This window comes from Vipera ursinii (genome assembly GCF_947247035.1).
Source record: "Vipera ursinii genome assembly, chromosome: 3".
NCBI classification, from domain to species: Eukaryota; Metazoa; Chordata; class Lepidosauria; order Squamata; family Viperidae; genus Vipera; species Vipera ursinii.
This window is the reverse complement of record NC_139516.1, coordinates 4,575,947-4,593,251: the sequence shown is the minus strand read 5'-3', so window position 1 is coordinate 4,593,251 and position 17,305 is coordinate 4,575,947. Positions and strand designations below refer to the sequence as shown.

Genomic DNA, 17,305 nt, shown 5'->3' with positions numbered 1-17,305 from the left:
TGGGGGTGGGGTGGGGAAGTGTTGCTTTAGAAGTGTTTAGCTGGAGAAATGAAACCCTGCTGAAGACGATGAGAGCCTGAACCACTTCCAAGGACACTGCAGCAGGTGTGGAAGAGAAGCGGACGGTTCCCATAACAAAGTGACGTTGTTTACAAGGACGACGTGAAAAGGCAAAGGGCTTGGCCGAAGAGAGTAGGGTTTAATTCTATCATCTGGTGGTCCCGGAACCTCAGAGTGAATTTCACTTCGGCAGTAGCCACGCCATGTCTTCAATAAACCATAAGATTTTCAGAAATGGAATAAAGCTGGTTATTTCTTCGGATCCTCCAGCTGGATGTTGGCAAACAGTTCGTTTAGTGACCATTTGAAGTTACGATGACGCTGAAAAAAAGTGACTTGTGGCATTTTCGACCCGCACGACATCCTCCTGGTCGAGTGATCGAAATTTAGACGCTTGACAACTGGCTCCTATTTATCACGGTTGCCGTTTCCTGGAGCCATTGTGATCTCCTTTTGTGAGCAGCTGACAAACAATGTCAAGGGGGAAGCCAGATCCGCTTAACAACCATGTTACTAACTTAACAACTGCAATGATTCACTTAACAACAGAGGGAAGAAAGGTTATAAAACGGGGCAAAAATAACATAACAAATGTCTCACTTAGCGACACAGACTCAACTGCGATCGTAAGTCGAGGGCTATCAGTATATCAGACCCCCATCGACCCTGATTGACCTCTTCCCCTCCCAGTTGAGGCATACCTGCACTGAAACCATTGGGGTGATGGCCCAGCACCACGGGGCTCGTGGATAGGCTGGTGAGGACTGCGGCAGCCATGACTTCGTCGATCCCTGCCTTCTCCGTCGGTTTTCTGTAGGGCAGAGGGAAAAAGAAGCGTCAGTCGGAGCCCCATTACATTCGACCCAACTCTGCCCAGGATCCGATGAACTGGTTCTCTGGGATCTGCACCTTTGGATGGCCACCTTGTTGTGGTGACCTTCTCACAAGTCTAGGCCAGCAGTCACTGAGAACCTGTATGGATGATGCCTACAAGAAGCAACAGATGGAAACTAAGAAGAGACTAGACATCCAGCTGTCTGAGACGGTATAGGTTCTCCTGCTTGAGCAAGGGGCTGGACTAGAAGACCTCCAAGGTCCCTTCCAGTTCTATCGTATCGTATCATATTGTATCGTATCGTATCGCATCGTATTCTATTCTATTCTATTCTATTCTAATCAGCTATTTCTATTCTATTCTATTCTATTCTGTCCTGTTCTGTTCTGTTCCGTTCTGTTCCATTCCATTCTATAATCTGTTTTGTTCTATTCTATTCTACTCTACTCTACCCTATTCTATTCCATTCTACAATTATTCTGTTCTGTTGTTCTGTTCCATTCCATTCCATGATTTATTCTATTCTGTTCTATTGTATTCTATTGTATTCTATTGTATTCTATTCTATTCTATTCTATTCTATTCTATTCTATTCTATTCTATTCTATTCTATTCTATTCAAATCAAAGTGAGATGCCTACAAGAAGCAACGGATGGAAACTAATCAAGGAGAGAAGCCACCTAGAACTAAGGAGAAATTTCCTGACAGTGAGAACAATTAGTCAGTGGAACTACTTGTCTCCAGACGTTGTGAATGCTCCAACACTGGAGGATTTTAAGAGACTGGACAGGTATTTGTCTGAAATGGTATATGGTTTCCTGCCTGAGCAGGGGGTTGGACTAGAAGACCTCCAAGGTCCCTCCCAATTCCTGTCATTTTGCATCCAGCGTCCTGGTATCTGGAGACCTCAGGCTTATTTTTCTTTTATTGGTTCCTAGGACAATTTATACAACCCATTTATACTCAAAATAGGGTTATCGTATCGTGCGCCAAAGAATTGAAGCCTTTGAACTATGGTGCTGGAGAAGACTCCTGCGAGTTCCTTGGACTGCAAGGCGATCAAACCGGTCAGTCCTAGAAGAGATCAACCCTGACTGCTCTTTAGAAGGCCAGATCCTGAAGCTAAAACTCAAATCCTTTGGCCACCTAATGAGAAGGAAGGACTCACTGGAGAAGAGCCTAATGCTGGGAAAGATGGAGGGCAAGAGAAGAAGGGGACGACAGAATGCGGTGGCTGGATGGAGTCACTGAAACAGTAAGTGTGAGCCTAAATGGACTCCAGAAGATGGTAGAGGACAGGAAGGCCTGGAGGAACGTTGTCCATGGGGTCGCAATGGGTCAGATACGACTTCGCAGCTAACAACAACATTGTGCAAAACTTCTTCTAGACGTACCCTCTCCTCTACAACATCATTTTTGAACTACCTTCTGATTAAGTAATCGGATTCGCTTAATGGCCACATGGATTCACTTAAGCCCTGCAGATTCGCTTAATGAAGGTGGCCCAAAAGGTCCTAATTGGGCGTGATTCACTTAACAACCGCCTTCCTTAGCAATGCAGATTCTGGCTCAAATTGTAGTCATCGGTCAAGGGCTAGCTCTCCTTTGCAGGCAGGGAACCAAACGACACCCCTGTGTGGTAGAAACGGCAGAATGCCCTTCTAGAGGTGAAATGGTGAACATCTTTACATAATCTGGATCAAGGTTTTTCAAAGTTGAACTGCCTTCTGTTTTAAGATATGTGGACTTCAACGCCCAGACTTCAATAACCAGCACGGGGAATTCTGGGAATTGAAGTCCGTAAGTCTTGAAGTTGCCAGTGTTGGACATCCCTGTTCTAATAAGGCAGACATGTCAAACACAAGGCCTGGGGGCCGGATCCGGCCCGCGAAGTGGTTTCATGTGGCCCGCGAAGCTATCCCGGAAACAGTGAGGGAACGGCCCCCACTGCCTTGGCCCTGGCCCAGAGACCCTCCTCCTGCCAGAGACCCTCAGATCTGTCCCACTCCTGCCCAGGCCCCCATAGGCACCCTTGATGCCAACGATGTAGAGCTGGCCACGCCCACCCAGTAGGCTATATGCACTCTGGCCACGCCCACCCAGTAGGCCATGCCCACCCAGGCCACACCCACCTGCCCCCCTGAGGGCAACCGCAATGCTGATGCGGCCCTCAATGAAATTGAGTTTGACACCCCTGGAATAAGGGATCTTGAATGCTGATGGCTCTACTCTTTCTCTGAATCTGTCTCTCTTCTCTCTGTTGCTCTCTAGCTCCTGTCTGTCTGTCTGTCTGTGTCAGAATCCATTTATATCACATTCATAAAAGTATGTTTAAAACATTATCCCCCCCCCCCATGGATTCTGCCATCTCCCGAGGAAGGAGGAGCGCATGTGGATTCAGCCTGCCTTAGGTTATTTCAAAGACCAAGGGAAACCTTTTGAACTGGGGGAACAAAAGGGAGGGTTAGGGAAGAGGGCATCTGGCCTGTGTCTCCATTTGAATCTGTAGAGGAAGAAGGCAATAACCGTAAAGATTCGAAGTTCCCTTTTTCCCACAAAAGGGATGACACGAAGTAAAATGATGGGGGGCTGACCAAATGGGGTTGAGGGAAGGGGGGTTGAACCGGGAACTCTTTATAAAGTTTCAATCTGTAAAACAATACCAAGTCCTGTCTTGTATTTCCACAACCAAGCATGTCCTAGTAAAAAATTCCTTTTGGACTAGAACTGACTCCAAGAGTTTTTTTGTTTTCCTAAGACGTGGATTGGGGTGGGTCCTGACAGTCTGTCTCTCTCTCTCTATCTGTCTGGCTTCACTGCCTTGCTTGCCGAGATGATTCTAGGCTGTGTCAACTTTGAACCAGTCAGGATCGAACTCCTGGTAGTGGGCAGAGTCAGCCTGCAACACTACATTCTTACCAATGCGCCATCACAGCGCCATCTGTTGATGGATTGAATGAAGGAATGGCAATATCAATAGCGCTTAGATGTATATACCGCTTCGCAGTGCTTTATAGCCCTCTCTAGCTGTTTACAGGGACAGCCTCTTGCCCCCAACAATCTGGCTCCTCATTTTACTGACCTTGGAAGGATGGAAAGCTGAGTCAACCCTGAGCAGGTCAGGATCGAACTCCAGACTGTGGGCAGAGTCAGCCTGCAATACTGCATTCTAACTACTGCACCACCATGGAAGAGATAGATAGACAGACAGACAGACAGACAGACAGACAGACAGACAGACAGACCTCTCTAAGTGGTTTACGGAGTCAACAATCTGGCTCCTCATTTTACTGACCTTGGAAAGATGGTAGGCTGAGTCAGCCTTCAGCCGGTGAGAATCGAACTGCTGAAATGCTGGCAGTTGGCAATCAGCAGAGGTAGCCTGCAGTACTGCATGCTAGCCACGGCATTATCACAGCTCTTATATTTACAATAAGACATACTTTAATGAACCTTGCCGGTGTTGTGATTCAGGGTCAGCCTGTGGGTTCGGCAGTTGGGTCGGACAACTCAGAGGAGGAGGAGGAGGGGGGGGGTGTTTGAAGAGCTTGCTGAGGGGGTTGGACAGCTTGCTGAGAGCCCTCAGCCAGGCCCCTCTCATCTGGTCACGATGCAGACCCAGCTGTGTGAGCCTGACAGTGTGGATGAAGATGACCCACAGCTGGCCCTGTTCAAGGACGCCCGACGCAGGAGGCAGTCAATCAGGAGTAAACAGAGGAAGGCAATGGGGCTTCTCGGAAGGAGGCAGAGAGAAGCCACGCCCTGAACTGTATTTAAGGGGGAATGTGTGGGAGGGCTGGTTTGCTGAAGGCAACCGCTTGAAAAGCTCCTGTTTCTTGGTTCGTGTCTTGTTCTATTTGTTTTTGTAGCATAAATTTGGCAGGCGTAATTCCAGCCTCTTGCCTTCTTGTAAAAGGGGTTGTGCCTGCCTTTTCTGCAGGGCCGGTAGCAGGCTGGTACAGAACAGCCGGCTGGGGAATTCTGGGAGCTGAAGTCCGCAGCTCCTAAAGCTGCCAAGGTTAAGAAAGACTATTTTAAATCCTTTTGAGGCTTATACCATCCCATTAACACTCTGGAACCTCTTGACGCAGGTTCCAGCTCTGCCCTGCTCTGGAATGAGGCTTCCAAGCACCCATTTGGCACAGCAGCCTCACGCAATGTGCCAACCGGCCCATGATGGCTTGTTTAGCCAACTGTGTTGCTTCGGCACAAGCCACAAAAGCAGCTCCAGAACCCTGGGATCGCAGAACAACGATCAGACCTATAAGCACGACACATAAAGAGGAGTCCAGATTGCAAGAAGCTTAGAGCGTATCATAATCCAGTCCCAGGCCCCCCCCATGAATAATTCTCCAGAGGTCTTCCTAAATAATAATAATAATAATAATAATAATAATAATAATAATAATAATAATAATAATAATAATAATTGGAAGGGATCTTGGAGATCATCTAGTCCAACCCCCTGCTCAGGCTGGAAACCCTATACCATTTCGGACAAATGGCTGTCCAGCCTCTTCTTAAAAACTTCCAGTATTGGAGCATTCACCGCTTCTGGAGGCAGGTAGTTCCACTGGTTAATTGTTTATTTATTTATTATTATATTTTTATACCGCCCTTCTCCCGAAGGACTCAGGGCGGTGTACAGGGCAATAAATATATACAAAAGCGGAATACAAAAGTTAAAAAAACGATTAAATATTCAGCCCAGTTTAAAACAGTATTAAAACATATTAAAACCCCTACCCTAACCCATCAGACCAGGTCAGACTGCTCGAATAGATATGTTTTTAAGTCGCGCCGGAAGGAGCGAAGGTCGGGGGCCGTCCGGAGCTCAACCGGCAAGCGGTTCCATAGGTCTGGTGCGCCCACAGAGAACGCTCTCCCCCTGGGGGCCACCAATCGGCATTCTTTGATCGGAGGCACCCTGAGGAGGCCCTCTCTGTGGGAGCGTACTGGACGGAGGGAAGTTGACGCCGGCCACAAGTGTTGCCATAGGTAATCCGGACCCATACCATGCAGGGCTTTGTAAGTCATTACTAACACCTTGAATCTCACCCGTAGGGCAACCAGTAGTCAATGCAGCTCGCGGAGCAAAGGTGTAGCATGGGAGTATCGGGAAACCCCCAGCACAACTCGCGCGGCTGCATTTTGCCCCAGTTGGAGCCGAGTGGACTTCAAGGGCAGCCCCATGTAGAGAGCATTACAGTAGTCTAGACGAGAGGTCACGAGCGCATGAGTGACTGTACGCAAGGCATCCCGGTCCAGATAGGGTCGCAACTGGCGCACCAGGCCAACCTGGGAAAAGGCCCCCCTAGTCACAGCTCCGATATGCTCTTCTAAAGAGAGCTGTGAATCTAGAAGGACCCCCAAGTTGCGCGCCCTATCTACGGGGGGCAATACCTCACCCCCCATGGCCAATTGTTCTCACTGTCAGGAAATTTCTCCTTAGTTCTAGGTTGCTAATTTGCCAATAGGCAAACTATCTTGCCATTCAGCATACGTGACTTCGTGCTCTGGCAATAAGAACATTGGATATTTTTTTTAAAGAATGTTATCTGCCAATAACTTTGGCAAAATTTAACAAGAGCCGTAATCCAGGTGGTCCTCGACTTACGACATTTAGTGACCGTTCAAAGTTGCAACCGCATTTTTTTTAAAAAGCGACTTATGGCTGTTTTTCACACTTAGCGACCACTGAAGCATCTCCGTGGTCACGGGATGAAAATTCAGACGCTTGGCAACTGACTCACATTTATAATGGATTACAATGTCCCGGGAACACGTCATCCCCCTTTGAGGCTTTCTGACAAGCAAAGTCGATGGGGGGGGGAACCAGATTCACTTAACAACCGGGTTACTAACTGAACCGCTGCAGTGATTTGCTTAACAACAGTGGCCAGGAAGGTCGTAAAATGGGGCAAAGCTCCCTTAACAAATTTCTCACGTAGCCAACAGAAATCTTGGGCTCAATTATGGTCGTAAGCCAAGGACTACCTGTATGGATCAACTAATCACATTAAACAGAAAGCCACCATTTTGACACGCCTTCCCTTTGCAAGAGAACAACTGGATGCATACAAGCATTTCAAAGTTCTGCTTCCACAGAAAGACGCAGCAAAGTTCAAGAGCTACTGAATATCCTATGCCCAGGCCAAATTCAACCTCTGGAAATTAGGGTGTGTTTTTTTTTCTTTTTAAGAAGCAAGTTGCTAGCCCTCATGGAACTGTCTTAAAGACGGAATATCTTAATCTAGTCTTCAGGGTTACCAAAATACGCAGGCTCTATTTTATACACACACACACACACACACACACACACATAAAAAATTTGGATTGCTTACAAAGAATTAAAGGGAGACTGATATAGCTATTTCAAGCTTCTTTGCTCTCATCAGTCAGCCCATATTTGGGTCGACGAGGTGCTCAAAACACACACACACACACACACACACACACACACATTCTTTGTTGGTAAATCTAAAATTTAACATAGATGTGTATGTGTATGTGTGTGTACTAGTCTCCCTTTAATTCTGTTGGTAAATCTAAAATTTAACATAGGTGTGTGTCTGTGTACATACACACACATACATACACACACACATACATACATATACACATACACACACATCTATGTTAAATTTTAGATTTACTGACAAAGAATTAAAGGGAGCCTAGTATAATATTTAAAGCTATTTAGCTCTTCTCGCTTTGTCAGATGTGTGTGTGTGTGTGTGTACTAGTCTCCCTTTAATTCTTTGTCGGTAAATCTAAAATTTAACATAGATGTGTGTGTGTGTGTGTATACATACACACACATCTATGTTAAATTTTAGATTTACTGACAAAGAATTAAAGGGAGACTACTATATTTCAAGCTATTTAGCTCTTCTCACTTTGTCAGATATGTGTGTGTGTGTGTATGTGTATGTGTGTGTATGTGTGTGTGTGTGTATGTACATAGCCACAGTTGTTAAGTGGAACATGCAGTTGTTAAGCAAAACCAGCCTTCCCCAAATGATCTTGCTTGTATAAACCAGCTGAGAAGACTTGCAAATGGCCATTACATGATCCCAGGATGCTGCAACCATCAAAAATAGGGGCAGTTCCCGACGTATGGCCACGATTGAGCCCAGAACTTGGGTTGCTAAGCAAGACATTTCTGAAGTGAATTTTGGCCCATTTTACGAACGGCTTGCCTCCAGAAGCGCTGAATGCTCCAACACTGGAGGTTTTTAAGAAGAGACTGGACAGCCCTTGGTCCGAAATGGCCTAGGGCAGGGGTCTGCAATCTTCACAACTTTAAGACTTGTGGAATTCTGGGAGCTGCTGCAACCACCCCAAGTGTGAAAAACGCTCCCACGTCACTTTTTTCAGTGCCGTCGTAACTCCGAACGGCAGCTAAACCAACGGTCGTTAAGTCGAGGACTGCCTGTGCGACAGCAGAGCCACCTTCAGGGCTTCCCCCTTTTAGACGGGACCTTTTAAGGGGGGGGGGTGTCAAACTGCAGAGCCACTCAACCTTCTGCTCCGTTTTGGTCTGACCGCTCCTCTAAAACAGAGAGGAGACCTCGCCTTGGTCGATGAGAACTAGAAGCTTGGATCGCCCCAACTCTTTAAGTTACAACTTAGGACCCCTCCCCGCTTCTGCAACAGCTCCCCAGCCAGAGAGACCGTAGCCAGTTCAACAGAGCCAGGCGAGGAGGAGGAGGAGGAGGAGGAGGAGGAGGAGGAGGAGGAGGAGAAGAAGAAGAAGAGGAGGAGGAGGAGGAGAAGAAGAGGAGGAGGAAGAGGAGGAGGAGGAGAAGAAGAGGAAGAGGAAAAGGAGGAGGAGGAGGAGGAGAAGGAGAAGGAGAAGAAGAAGAGGAGGAAGAGAAGGAGAAGGAGAAGAAGAGGAGGAGGAGGAGAAGGAGAAGGAGAAGGAGAAGGAGAAGAAGAAGAGGAGGAAGAGAAGGAGAAGGAGAAGAAGAAGAAGAAGAGGAGGAGGAGGAGAAGTAGAAGGAGAAGAAGAGGAGGAGGAGAAGGAGAAGGAGAAGAAGAGGAGGAGGAGAACGAGAACGAGAAGGAGGAGGAGAAGGAGAAGAGGAGGAGGAGGAGGAGAAGAAGAAGAGGAGGAGGAGAAGAGGAGGAAGAGGAGGAGGAGGAGGAGGAGGAGGAGAAGAAGGAGAAGAAGAAGAGGAGGAGGAGAAGGAGAAGAAGGAGAAGAAGAGGAGGAGGAGGAGGAGAAGGAGAAGGAGAAGAAGAGGAGGAGGAGGAGAAGGAGAAGAAGAAGAAGAGGAGGAGGAAAAGGAGAAGAAGAAGAAGAGGAGGAGGAGGAGAAGTAGGAGGAGAAGAAGAGGAGGAGGAGAAAGAAGGAGAAGGAGAAGAAGAAGAAGAGGAGGAGAAGAAGAAGAGGAGGAAGAGGAGGAAGAGGAGGAAGAGGAGGAGGAGAAGAAGAAGAAGAAGAAGAAGAAGAAGAAGAAGAAGAAGAAGAAGAAGAAGAAGAAGAAGAAGAAGAAGAAGAAGAATTGAGAGTGCATTTTGGAAAAAAGGGGGGGAAACCCGAAGCAAACTAAATTGCGCAATTACGCAGGCGGTTTTTCTGAGTGATTTATGCTGTTTACGCGGATCCTGCTCAGCTTGGCACCCAATCTGCAGGGTCTGTTGTACTTGTTTTTTTAGAACAATGTGGCATGCACATGCCTGCCAAAAAAACACATGCGTGCTACGCAGCAGGACACCTAAATATTGCCTGGCGTGCAAGGAGCCTGGAAGCGTTTAGGCCAAGGTTCCAGCAACTTGACCGAAAGATTTTTGGGGGGGGGGAAATATAAACTCTCCCCCCAAAAGGCAGGCGTGGTCAGCTTCTGCGTGGAAACACACAAGGCAGGAGGCCCATCCTGGCTCGAAGCCCACTGCGCCAGGACCGCAGAGCCAATGGCAAAGCCGTTGCCGGTGGGAGGGACGCCCTGGGGCTAAAATCCGTGGCAGATGTCGGCTAACTTCCTCTGGCTATTTCCCCCCCCCCCAAAAGAGAGAGAATTCCCAAATTATTTTTCCCTTCCTTCCAAGCTGGCGTTCCAAGGAGTTTTCCAGAGGAGAGCAAACAGGCTGCCAAGGTCAGTGTGCAGGTCGTTCTCGATTTACGACCACAACGGAGCCCCACAATTGACGCTGCTAAGTGAGAAATATCTGCTTAAGCGAGTTTTCTGATTTTTCTAGCCACCCTTGTTAAGGGACGCTCCGCAGTTCAGTTGGTCGTTAAGTGAATCTGGCGTTCCCCCGTTGACTCTGCTTGTCAGAAGGTCGCAAGAGAGGATGACACAATCCCCCCCCCGGGGACATTGCAACCGCCATAAATAGGAGTCAGTTGCCAAGCGTCTGAATTTTGAGCCTGGGGATGCTGCGACGGTCGTCAGTGTGAAAAACGGTCGTAAGTCACTTTTTCCCGGTGCCATTGCAAGTTTGAACGGTCGCTAAACAAACTGTTCTAAGTTGAGTTGTAATCAAATGGGGGAGGGGGCGAGAAACATAAATCACCATGCAGTTAAAACGACACTTGCCTTTTTGCTCAAGTAAATTGAAAGAGAATAGAATAGAATAGAATAGAATAGAATAGAATAGAATAGAATAGAATAGAATAGAATAGAATAGAATAGAATAGAATAGAATAGAATAGAATAGAATAGAATAGAATAGAAAATATGGAATGGAATAGAATAGAATAGAATAGAATAGAATAGAATAGAATAGAATAGAATAGAATAGAATAGAATAGAATAGAATAGAATAGAATAGAATAGAATGACGGTAGAACAGAAATGCAGAATAGAATAGAATAGAATAGAATAGAATAGAATAGAATAGAATAGAACAGAAATGCAGAATAGAATAGAATAGAATAGAATAGAATAGAATAGAATAGAATAGAACAGAACAGAAATGCAGAATAGAATAGAATAGAATAGAATAGAATAGAATAGAATAGAATAAACAAATTGTAGAATAGAATAGAATAGAATAGAATAGAATAGAATAGAAATGCAGAATAGAATAGAATAGAATAGAATAGAATAGAATAGAATAGAATAGAATTAACAGATTGTAGAATAGAATAGAATAGAATAGAATAGAATAGAATAGAATAGAATAGAATAGAATAGAATAGAATAGAATAGAATAGAATAGAATAGAATAGAATAGAATCTGGAAGTGACCTTGGAGGTCTTCTAGTCCAGCCCCCTGCTCAAGCAGGAGAACCTATACCGTCTCAGACAGGTGAATGTCCAGTCTCTTCTTGAAAATTTCCAGTGATGGAGCGCCCACGATTTCTGGGGTCAAGCTTTTTTGTGATGTGGTGACCAAAATTGGCTGCACCATTCCAGGTGTGGTCTTATTAGGGTTTTATAAAGTAGTACTAATACTTCACGTGATTTTCATTCTATGCCTCTGTTTATACAATCCAGGATTGTATTAGCTCACTGCAGTTGTTCAATTAGTAACATGGTTGTTAAGTGAATCTGGCTTCCCCATTGACTTTCCTTGTCAGAAGGTCGCAAAAGGGGATCACGTGACCCCGGGACACAGCAACCGTCATAAATACGAGTCAGTGGCCAAGCGTCTGAATTTTGAAGTGGGAAAAGTGGTTGTGTGTCACTTCTTTCAATGTCATCGTAACTCCAAACCAGGGGTCTTCAAAGATGGCCCTTGGATGACTTGTGGACTCCAACTCGGGGGCCTGGCTGAGGAATTCTGGGAGTTGAAGTCCACAAGCCATCCAAGGGCCATCTTTGAAGACCCCCTGTAAACCGCCCTGAGTCCTACGGGAATAGGGCGGTATATAAATATAAATAATAAATAAATAATAAACGGTCACTAAACAGACTGTCGTAAGTCGAGGACAACCTATACTCATGTCTTTTCATAAAATGGGTTGGTCAGAAAAGGTGCGATGGGATTCCTCCCGACCTTCCCCCCCCCTTTTTTTGTAACATACATTTCATTAGCAGCTCCAGACTTGCAGCACCCGATTTAATTTAATTTAATTTAATTTAATTTAATTAGATTTATATACCGCCCTTTCCCGAAGGACTCAGGGTGGTTTACAGGGTATTTAAAATCAGTAATACAAAATACAAAAGTTAAAAAACAATTAAAAAGATTAAATTATCCCTTAAAATAAAAACCCAGGTTAAAAAATTCTCAGCCTGGGCCGGAGAGCTCAAAGAGCCAGGTCTTCAGGTCCCGGCGGAATGAACGAAGGTCAGGGGAAGTCCTCAGCTCCCACACGAATCAAACCGGATGATGCGGAAATGGGTCTGAATTAGTTTGGCCACCCAGATCCGCCCGTACATGACGCCCCCCTTCCCAGGTAAAGCCCCCTTGCTTTGACCTCCCAAAATCCTAAGGCTCTTTTCACTTCTTCCTCAGAGTTGTTAAAAAAAAACCACATTTCCCGCCTTGTGCGGGAAGCAGACACAGCTATACAATAATAATAATAATAACAACAGCAGCAGCAGCAACGACTGTATAGTGGACGTGGCAGTGCCTGGAGACAGCAGAATAGACGAGAAAGAACTGGAGAAGATAACAAAATACGAAGACCTACAAATAGAAATAGAAAGACTGTGGCAAAGGCAAGCAAGGGTGGCACCAAGAGTAATAGGCGCCTTGGGTGCAATCCCAAAACAGCTGGAGCACCACTGGAACACCATCATCGGCATTGACAAATTCGCCATTAGTCAATTGCAAAAGGCGGCCTTGCTAGGAACTGCTTCCATCCTGCGACGAGATTTGTAATACCATCAAACATCCACATCTGCCTATCCCAGGTCCTTGGTAAGGACTCGATAGGCAGACAAAAATGCCAAATCCAGTCTGAACATCTGGCTGACCGTGTGATGATCAATAATAACAATGATGATGGTGATGATGATGATGGAGTTGGAAGGGACCTTGGAGGTTGTCCAGTCTCTTCCTAAAAATCTCCAGTGTTGGAGCATTCACAACTTCTGGAGGCAGGTAGTTCCACTGGTTAATTGTTCTAACTGTCAGAAAATGATGATATTACCTAGTTTGGGTAATGAAACATCCGCAAGAAAACAAGCAAGCTCAGTGAGTACCAAGAACGCCCCCAAGAAGAATGATGTACGTTCACCGCCTTGAGTTACTTATAAAATAATAATGTTGGGATAAAACACTATTACACTATTATAATGTTGGAAGGGATCTTGAAGGTCATCTAGTCCAACCCCCAGCTCAGGCAGGAAACCCTATAGTACCATTTCAGACAAATGGCTGTCCAGTCTCTTCTTAAAAACTTCCAGTGTTGGAGCATTCACCGCTTCTGGAGGCAGGTTGTTCCACTGGTTAATAGTTCCCACTGTCAGGAAATTTCTTCTTAGTTCCAGGTTGCTTCTCTCCTTGATGAGTTTCCATCCGTTGCTTCTTCTCCTGCCTTCAGGCGCTTTGGAGAATAGCTTGACTCCCTCTTCTTTGGGGCAGCCCCTGAGAGATTGGAAGACTGCTATCCTGTCCCCCCTCGTCCTTCTCTTCATTAAACTAGACATACCCAAATCTGTCTTTTAATCGTCACAAAATGCACGTCTTTCATTAAATTCTTGTCACCTGTCACTTGCATACGTAGAGTTTTCCTGGCCCACCCAGCACAAGTCCTAAGTTACTTACACACAGAGACACACACACAAAGAGCCGCTAAAATAGAAAGAGAGGGTGGGTGCTCGAAATCCACGCAACCTCAGAAAAAAGCTCAACAAATAAACACCCAAAGATCACTGTGCGGGTAATCTTCGACTTACAAAAATTTATTTAGTGATCATTGAAAGCTACAACAAAATGTGACCGATGACCGTGATTCACACTTATGACCGTTGCAGCATCCCCAGGGTCCCGTGATTAAAAATTTAGATGCTCGGCAACCGACTCGTATTTATGACGAGTTGCAGTCTGCCGCGGGGTCATGTGATCCTCTGTTGCAATCTTCTGATAAGCAAAATCCATGGGGAAGCCAGAGTCATTTCACAACCGTGTTACTTACTTAACAACTGCAGTGATTCACTTAACAACGGTGACAAGGAAGGTCGCCAAAGGGAGCAGAACTCACTTAAAACCTTTTCACTGAGCAACAGAAACTTTGGATTCGACTGCAGTCTTAAGTCGAGGACTACCTGTATATCCACCACCAAAGACACAGGCTTGGTGCATTAGAGGCGCCAATCCTAGACCGGCCTTCTCAACCGGAAGCTTCTCTAGGCAGGCTGGGCCTTCAACTCCCAGAATCCCCTCTGGTGACAGGGGGAATTCTGGGGATCTCCTATCCCCACATCAGGAAAAGAATAAACCACCTCAAAATAAACCTTTTATCTACCACACAGCAGCAAATAGTTTTTGCAAGCAAAGCTGACATTTTCTCGTCTTCCACGGCCCAGAAAGGGCAGGGAATCCTCTTCCCACTAGGCGGCACTGCCTTTGATCACTCTTCGGCTTCCTTTCTCCAGAGCAAAGGAAAATTTTTTTATTATTATTTTGTTTCCCCCCCCCCGTCACTTCACACCAGGCGGATCAGAGGGACTTTATGGCAGCGCCCTTCGCGCTTGTAATCTAAGAAGATTGAACCTGCATAATTGGCCTCTTGACTGATGGCTTATTTTTAGCCGGTAGGTTCCTGATGTGTGTGTAGCACATTCGCCTTGAGCAATGGAGAGAGAGCAATAGCACAAAAGGCACAACGCAACCAGCCAGCCCCAGGGGAATTGGGACGGACTTGCAGGTACAACCGTCCAAAATCTGAGACATTTGCACCCACATCTTTGCCTTGGCTACAAAGTTGTGGACTTCAACTCCCAGCATTCCTCTTTCCGTTGGCAACAAAGTTGTGGACTTCAACTCCCAGCATTCCTCTTTGCCTTGGCTACAAAGTTGTGGACTTCAACTCCCAGCATTCCTCTTTCCCTTGGCAACAAAGTTGTGGACTTCAACTCCCAGCATTCCTCTTTCCCTTGGCAACAAAGTTGTGGACTTCAACTCCCAGAATTCCTCTTTGCCTTGGTGACCATGGAGGATGCTACAATGGTCTTAGGTGTGACAAACGGTCATAAGTCACTTTTTTCAGTGTTGTTGTAACTTTGAACGGTCATTAAATGAACTGTTGTAAGTTGAGGACAGTCCGTATTCTCGATTTTTTTTTTTTGCTGGTCACCGTCCAGTATCATCTAGGATCAGACGACCTTATAATACTATGAAAAACATAATAATAATAATAATAATAATAATAATAATAATAATAATAATAATAAATTTATTGAATTTATATACTGCCCTTTCCCGAAGGACTCAGGGCGGTTTACAGGGTATAATTTTTAAAACATTAATACAAAATTAAGACCAATTTAAAAAAGATTAAACTAAGTCCCTGCAACATGTAAAACCCCAGTTAAAACCCAATTAAAATTAATAACAACAACAACAACGAGTTGGAAGGGATGTTGGAGGTCTAGACCAAAAACAACAACAACAACAATAATAATAGAGTTGAAAGGGACGTTGGAGGTCATCTAGTCCAACCCCAGTGCTCAGGCAGGAAACCCTATCCCATTTCAGACAAATGGCTGTCCAGTCTCTTCTTAAAAACCTCCAGTGTTGGAGCATTCACAACTTCTTGAGGCAAGTCGTTCCACTGGTTAATTCTTCTCACTGTCAGGAAGTTTCTCCTTAGTTCCAGGTTGCTTCTCTCCTTGATGAGTTTCCATCCGTTGCTTCTTGTCCTGCCTTCAGGTGCTTTGGAGACCAGCTTGACTCCCTCTTCTTTGGGGCAGCCCCTGAGAGATTGGAAGACTGCTCTCATGTCCCCCCTGGTCCTTCTCTTCATTAAATAAACAGCCACTCTGCACCACTTCAACCAGATGCCATCTCTCCCTCGTTAAAGCAGCCTCAGGAATTCTGCAGCAGAAAATTCTGCATCCTTGCAAGTTCAATCACCTTCTGCCGGCTTCGAAGTTTACTTCACCTGCCTCCTGGCTGCATTAATCTCAGGCCCCAGCGATAGCCGGGGCAAAGTTCAAAATGCAAGGCTGTCATATTTCGTACCTGTTCAAGATACGGGTCCATCCGATCTGCCGTCCACAGCAACGGCTGGGGAGATATTTCCACTCACGGCTCAAGCACCTTAGCAGAGCAAAGCCCACACAATCCTTATACGGGCAGTCCTCACCTTACAGCCAAATTTTCCCGTTGCTAAGCCAGAGGGTTGCTCACTCAGCTTTGCCCCATTTTAACCACCTTCTGTTCTGTACCAGCCTGCTACCGGCCCTGCAGAAAAGGCAGGGACAACCCCTTTTTCAAGAAGGCAAGAGGCTGGAATTACGCCTGCCAAATTTATTGCAACAAAAACAAACGGAACAAGACAAACCAAGAAACAGGAGCTTTAAGAAACATGAACTATCCGAGCGGTTGCCTTCAGCAAACCAGCCCTCCCCACACATTCCCCTTATATAGAGTTCAGGGCGTGGCTTCTCTCTGCCTCCTTCCGAGGAGCCCCATTGCCTTCCGCTGTTTACTCCTAATTGACTGCCTCCTGCGTCGGGCATCCTTGAACAGGGTCAGCTGTGGGTCATCTTCATCCACGCTGTCAGGCTCACACAGCTGGGTCTCCGTGGTGACCAGGTGGGAGGGGCCTGGCTGAGGGCTCTCATCAGCAAGATCTTCAACCCCCTCAGCAAGGTCTTCAACACCCCCCTCCTCCTCCTCTGAGTCATCCGACCCAACTGCCGAACCCACAGGCTGACCCTGAATCACAACACCTTCCTTGCCATGGGTGCAAAGCAAATCGATGCAGCTGTTTAAGGCAGCAACACGGTTGTTAAATGAATCCGGCTTCCCCCACTGACTTTGCTGGTCAGAAGGTTGCCAAAGGGGACTGCGTGACCCCGGGACGCTGCAACCGTCATAAGTACGGGCCAGTGGCCAAGCATCTGAGTTTTGATCACGTGATCACAGTGGGGATGCTGCCACGGTCTTAAGTGGGAAAAATGGTCGATGAGTTTCCATCCGTTGCTTCTTCTCCTGCCTTCAGGCGCTTTGGAGAATAGCTTGACTCCCTCTTCTTTGGGGCAGCCCCTGAGAGATTGGAAGACTGCTATCCTGTCCCCCCTCGTCCTTCTCTTCATTAAACTAGACATACCCAAATCTGTCTTTTAATCGTCACAAAATGCACGTCTTTCATTAAATTCTTGTCACCTGTCACTTGCATACGTAGAGTTTTCCTGGCCCACCCAGCACAAGTCCTAAGTTACTTACACACAGAGACACACACACAAAGAGCCGCTAAAATAGAAAGAGAGGGTGGGTGCTCGAAATCCACGCAACCTCAGAAAAAAGCTCAACAAATAAACACCCAAAGATCACTGTGC

At 46.1% G+C, this 17,305-nt stretch overlaps 1 protein-coding gene across 4 annotated transcripts in view; it reads right to left on the bottom strand.

The window, feature by feature from the left end:
• Positions 1-17,305, bottom strand: part of SLC2A4RG (SLC2A4 regulator) — a 56,964-nt gene that overhangs the window by 26,454 nt on the left and 13,205 nt on the right. For all 4 annotated transcript variants that reach the window (XM_083360848.1, XM_083360850.1, XM_083360851.1 and 1 more), the window contains exon 3: positions 762-871. In XM_083360848.1, coding sequence (XP_083216974.1) covers positions 762-871 — 110 coding nt within the window. The remainder of the gene's footprint in view (positions 1-761; positions 872-17,305) is intronic.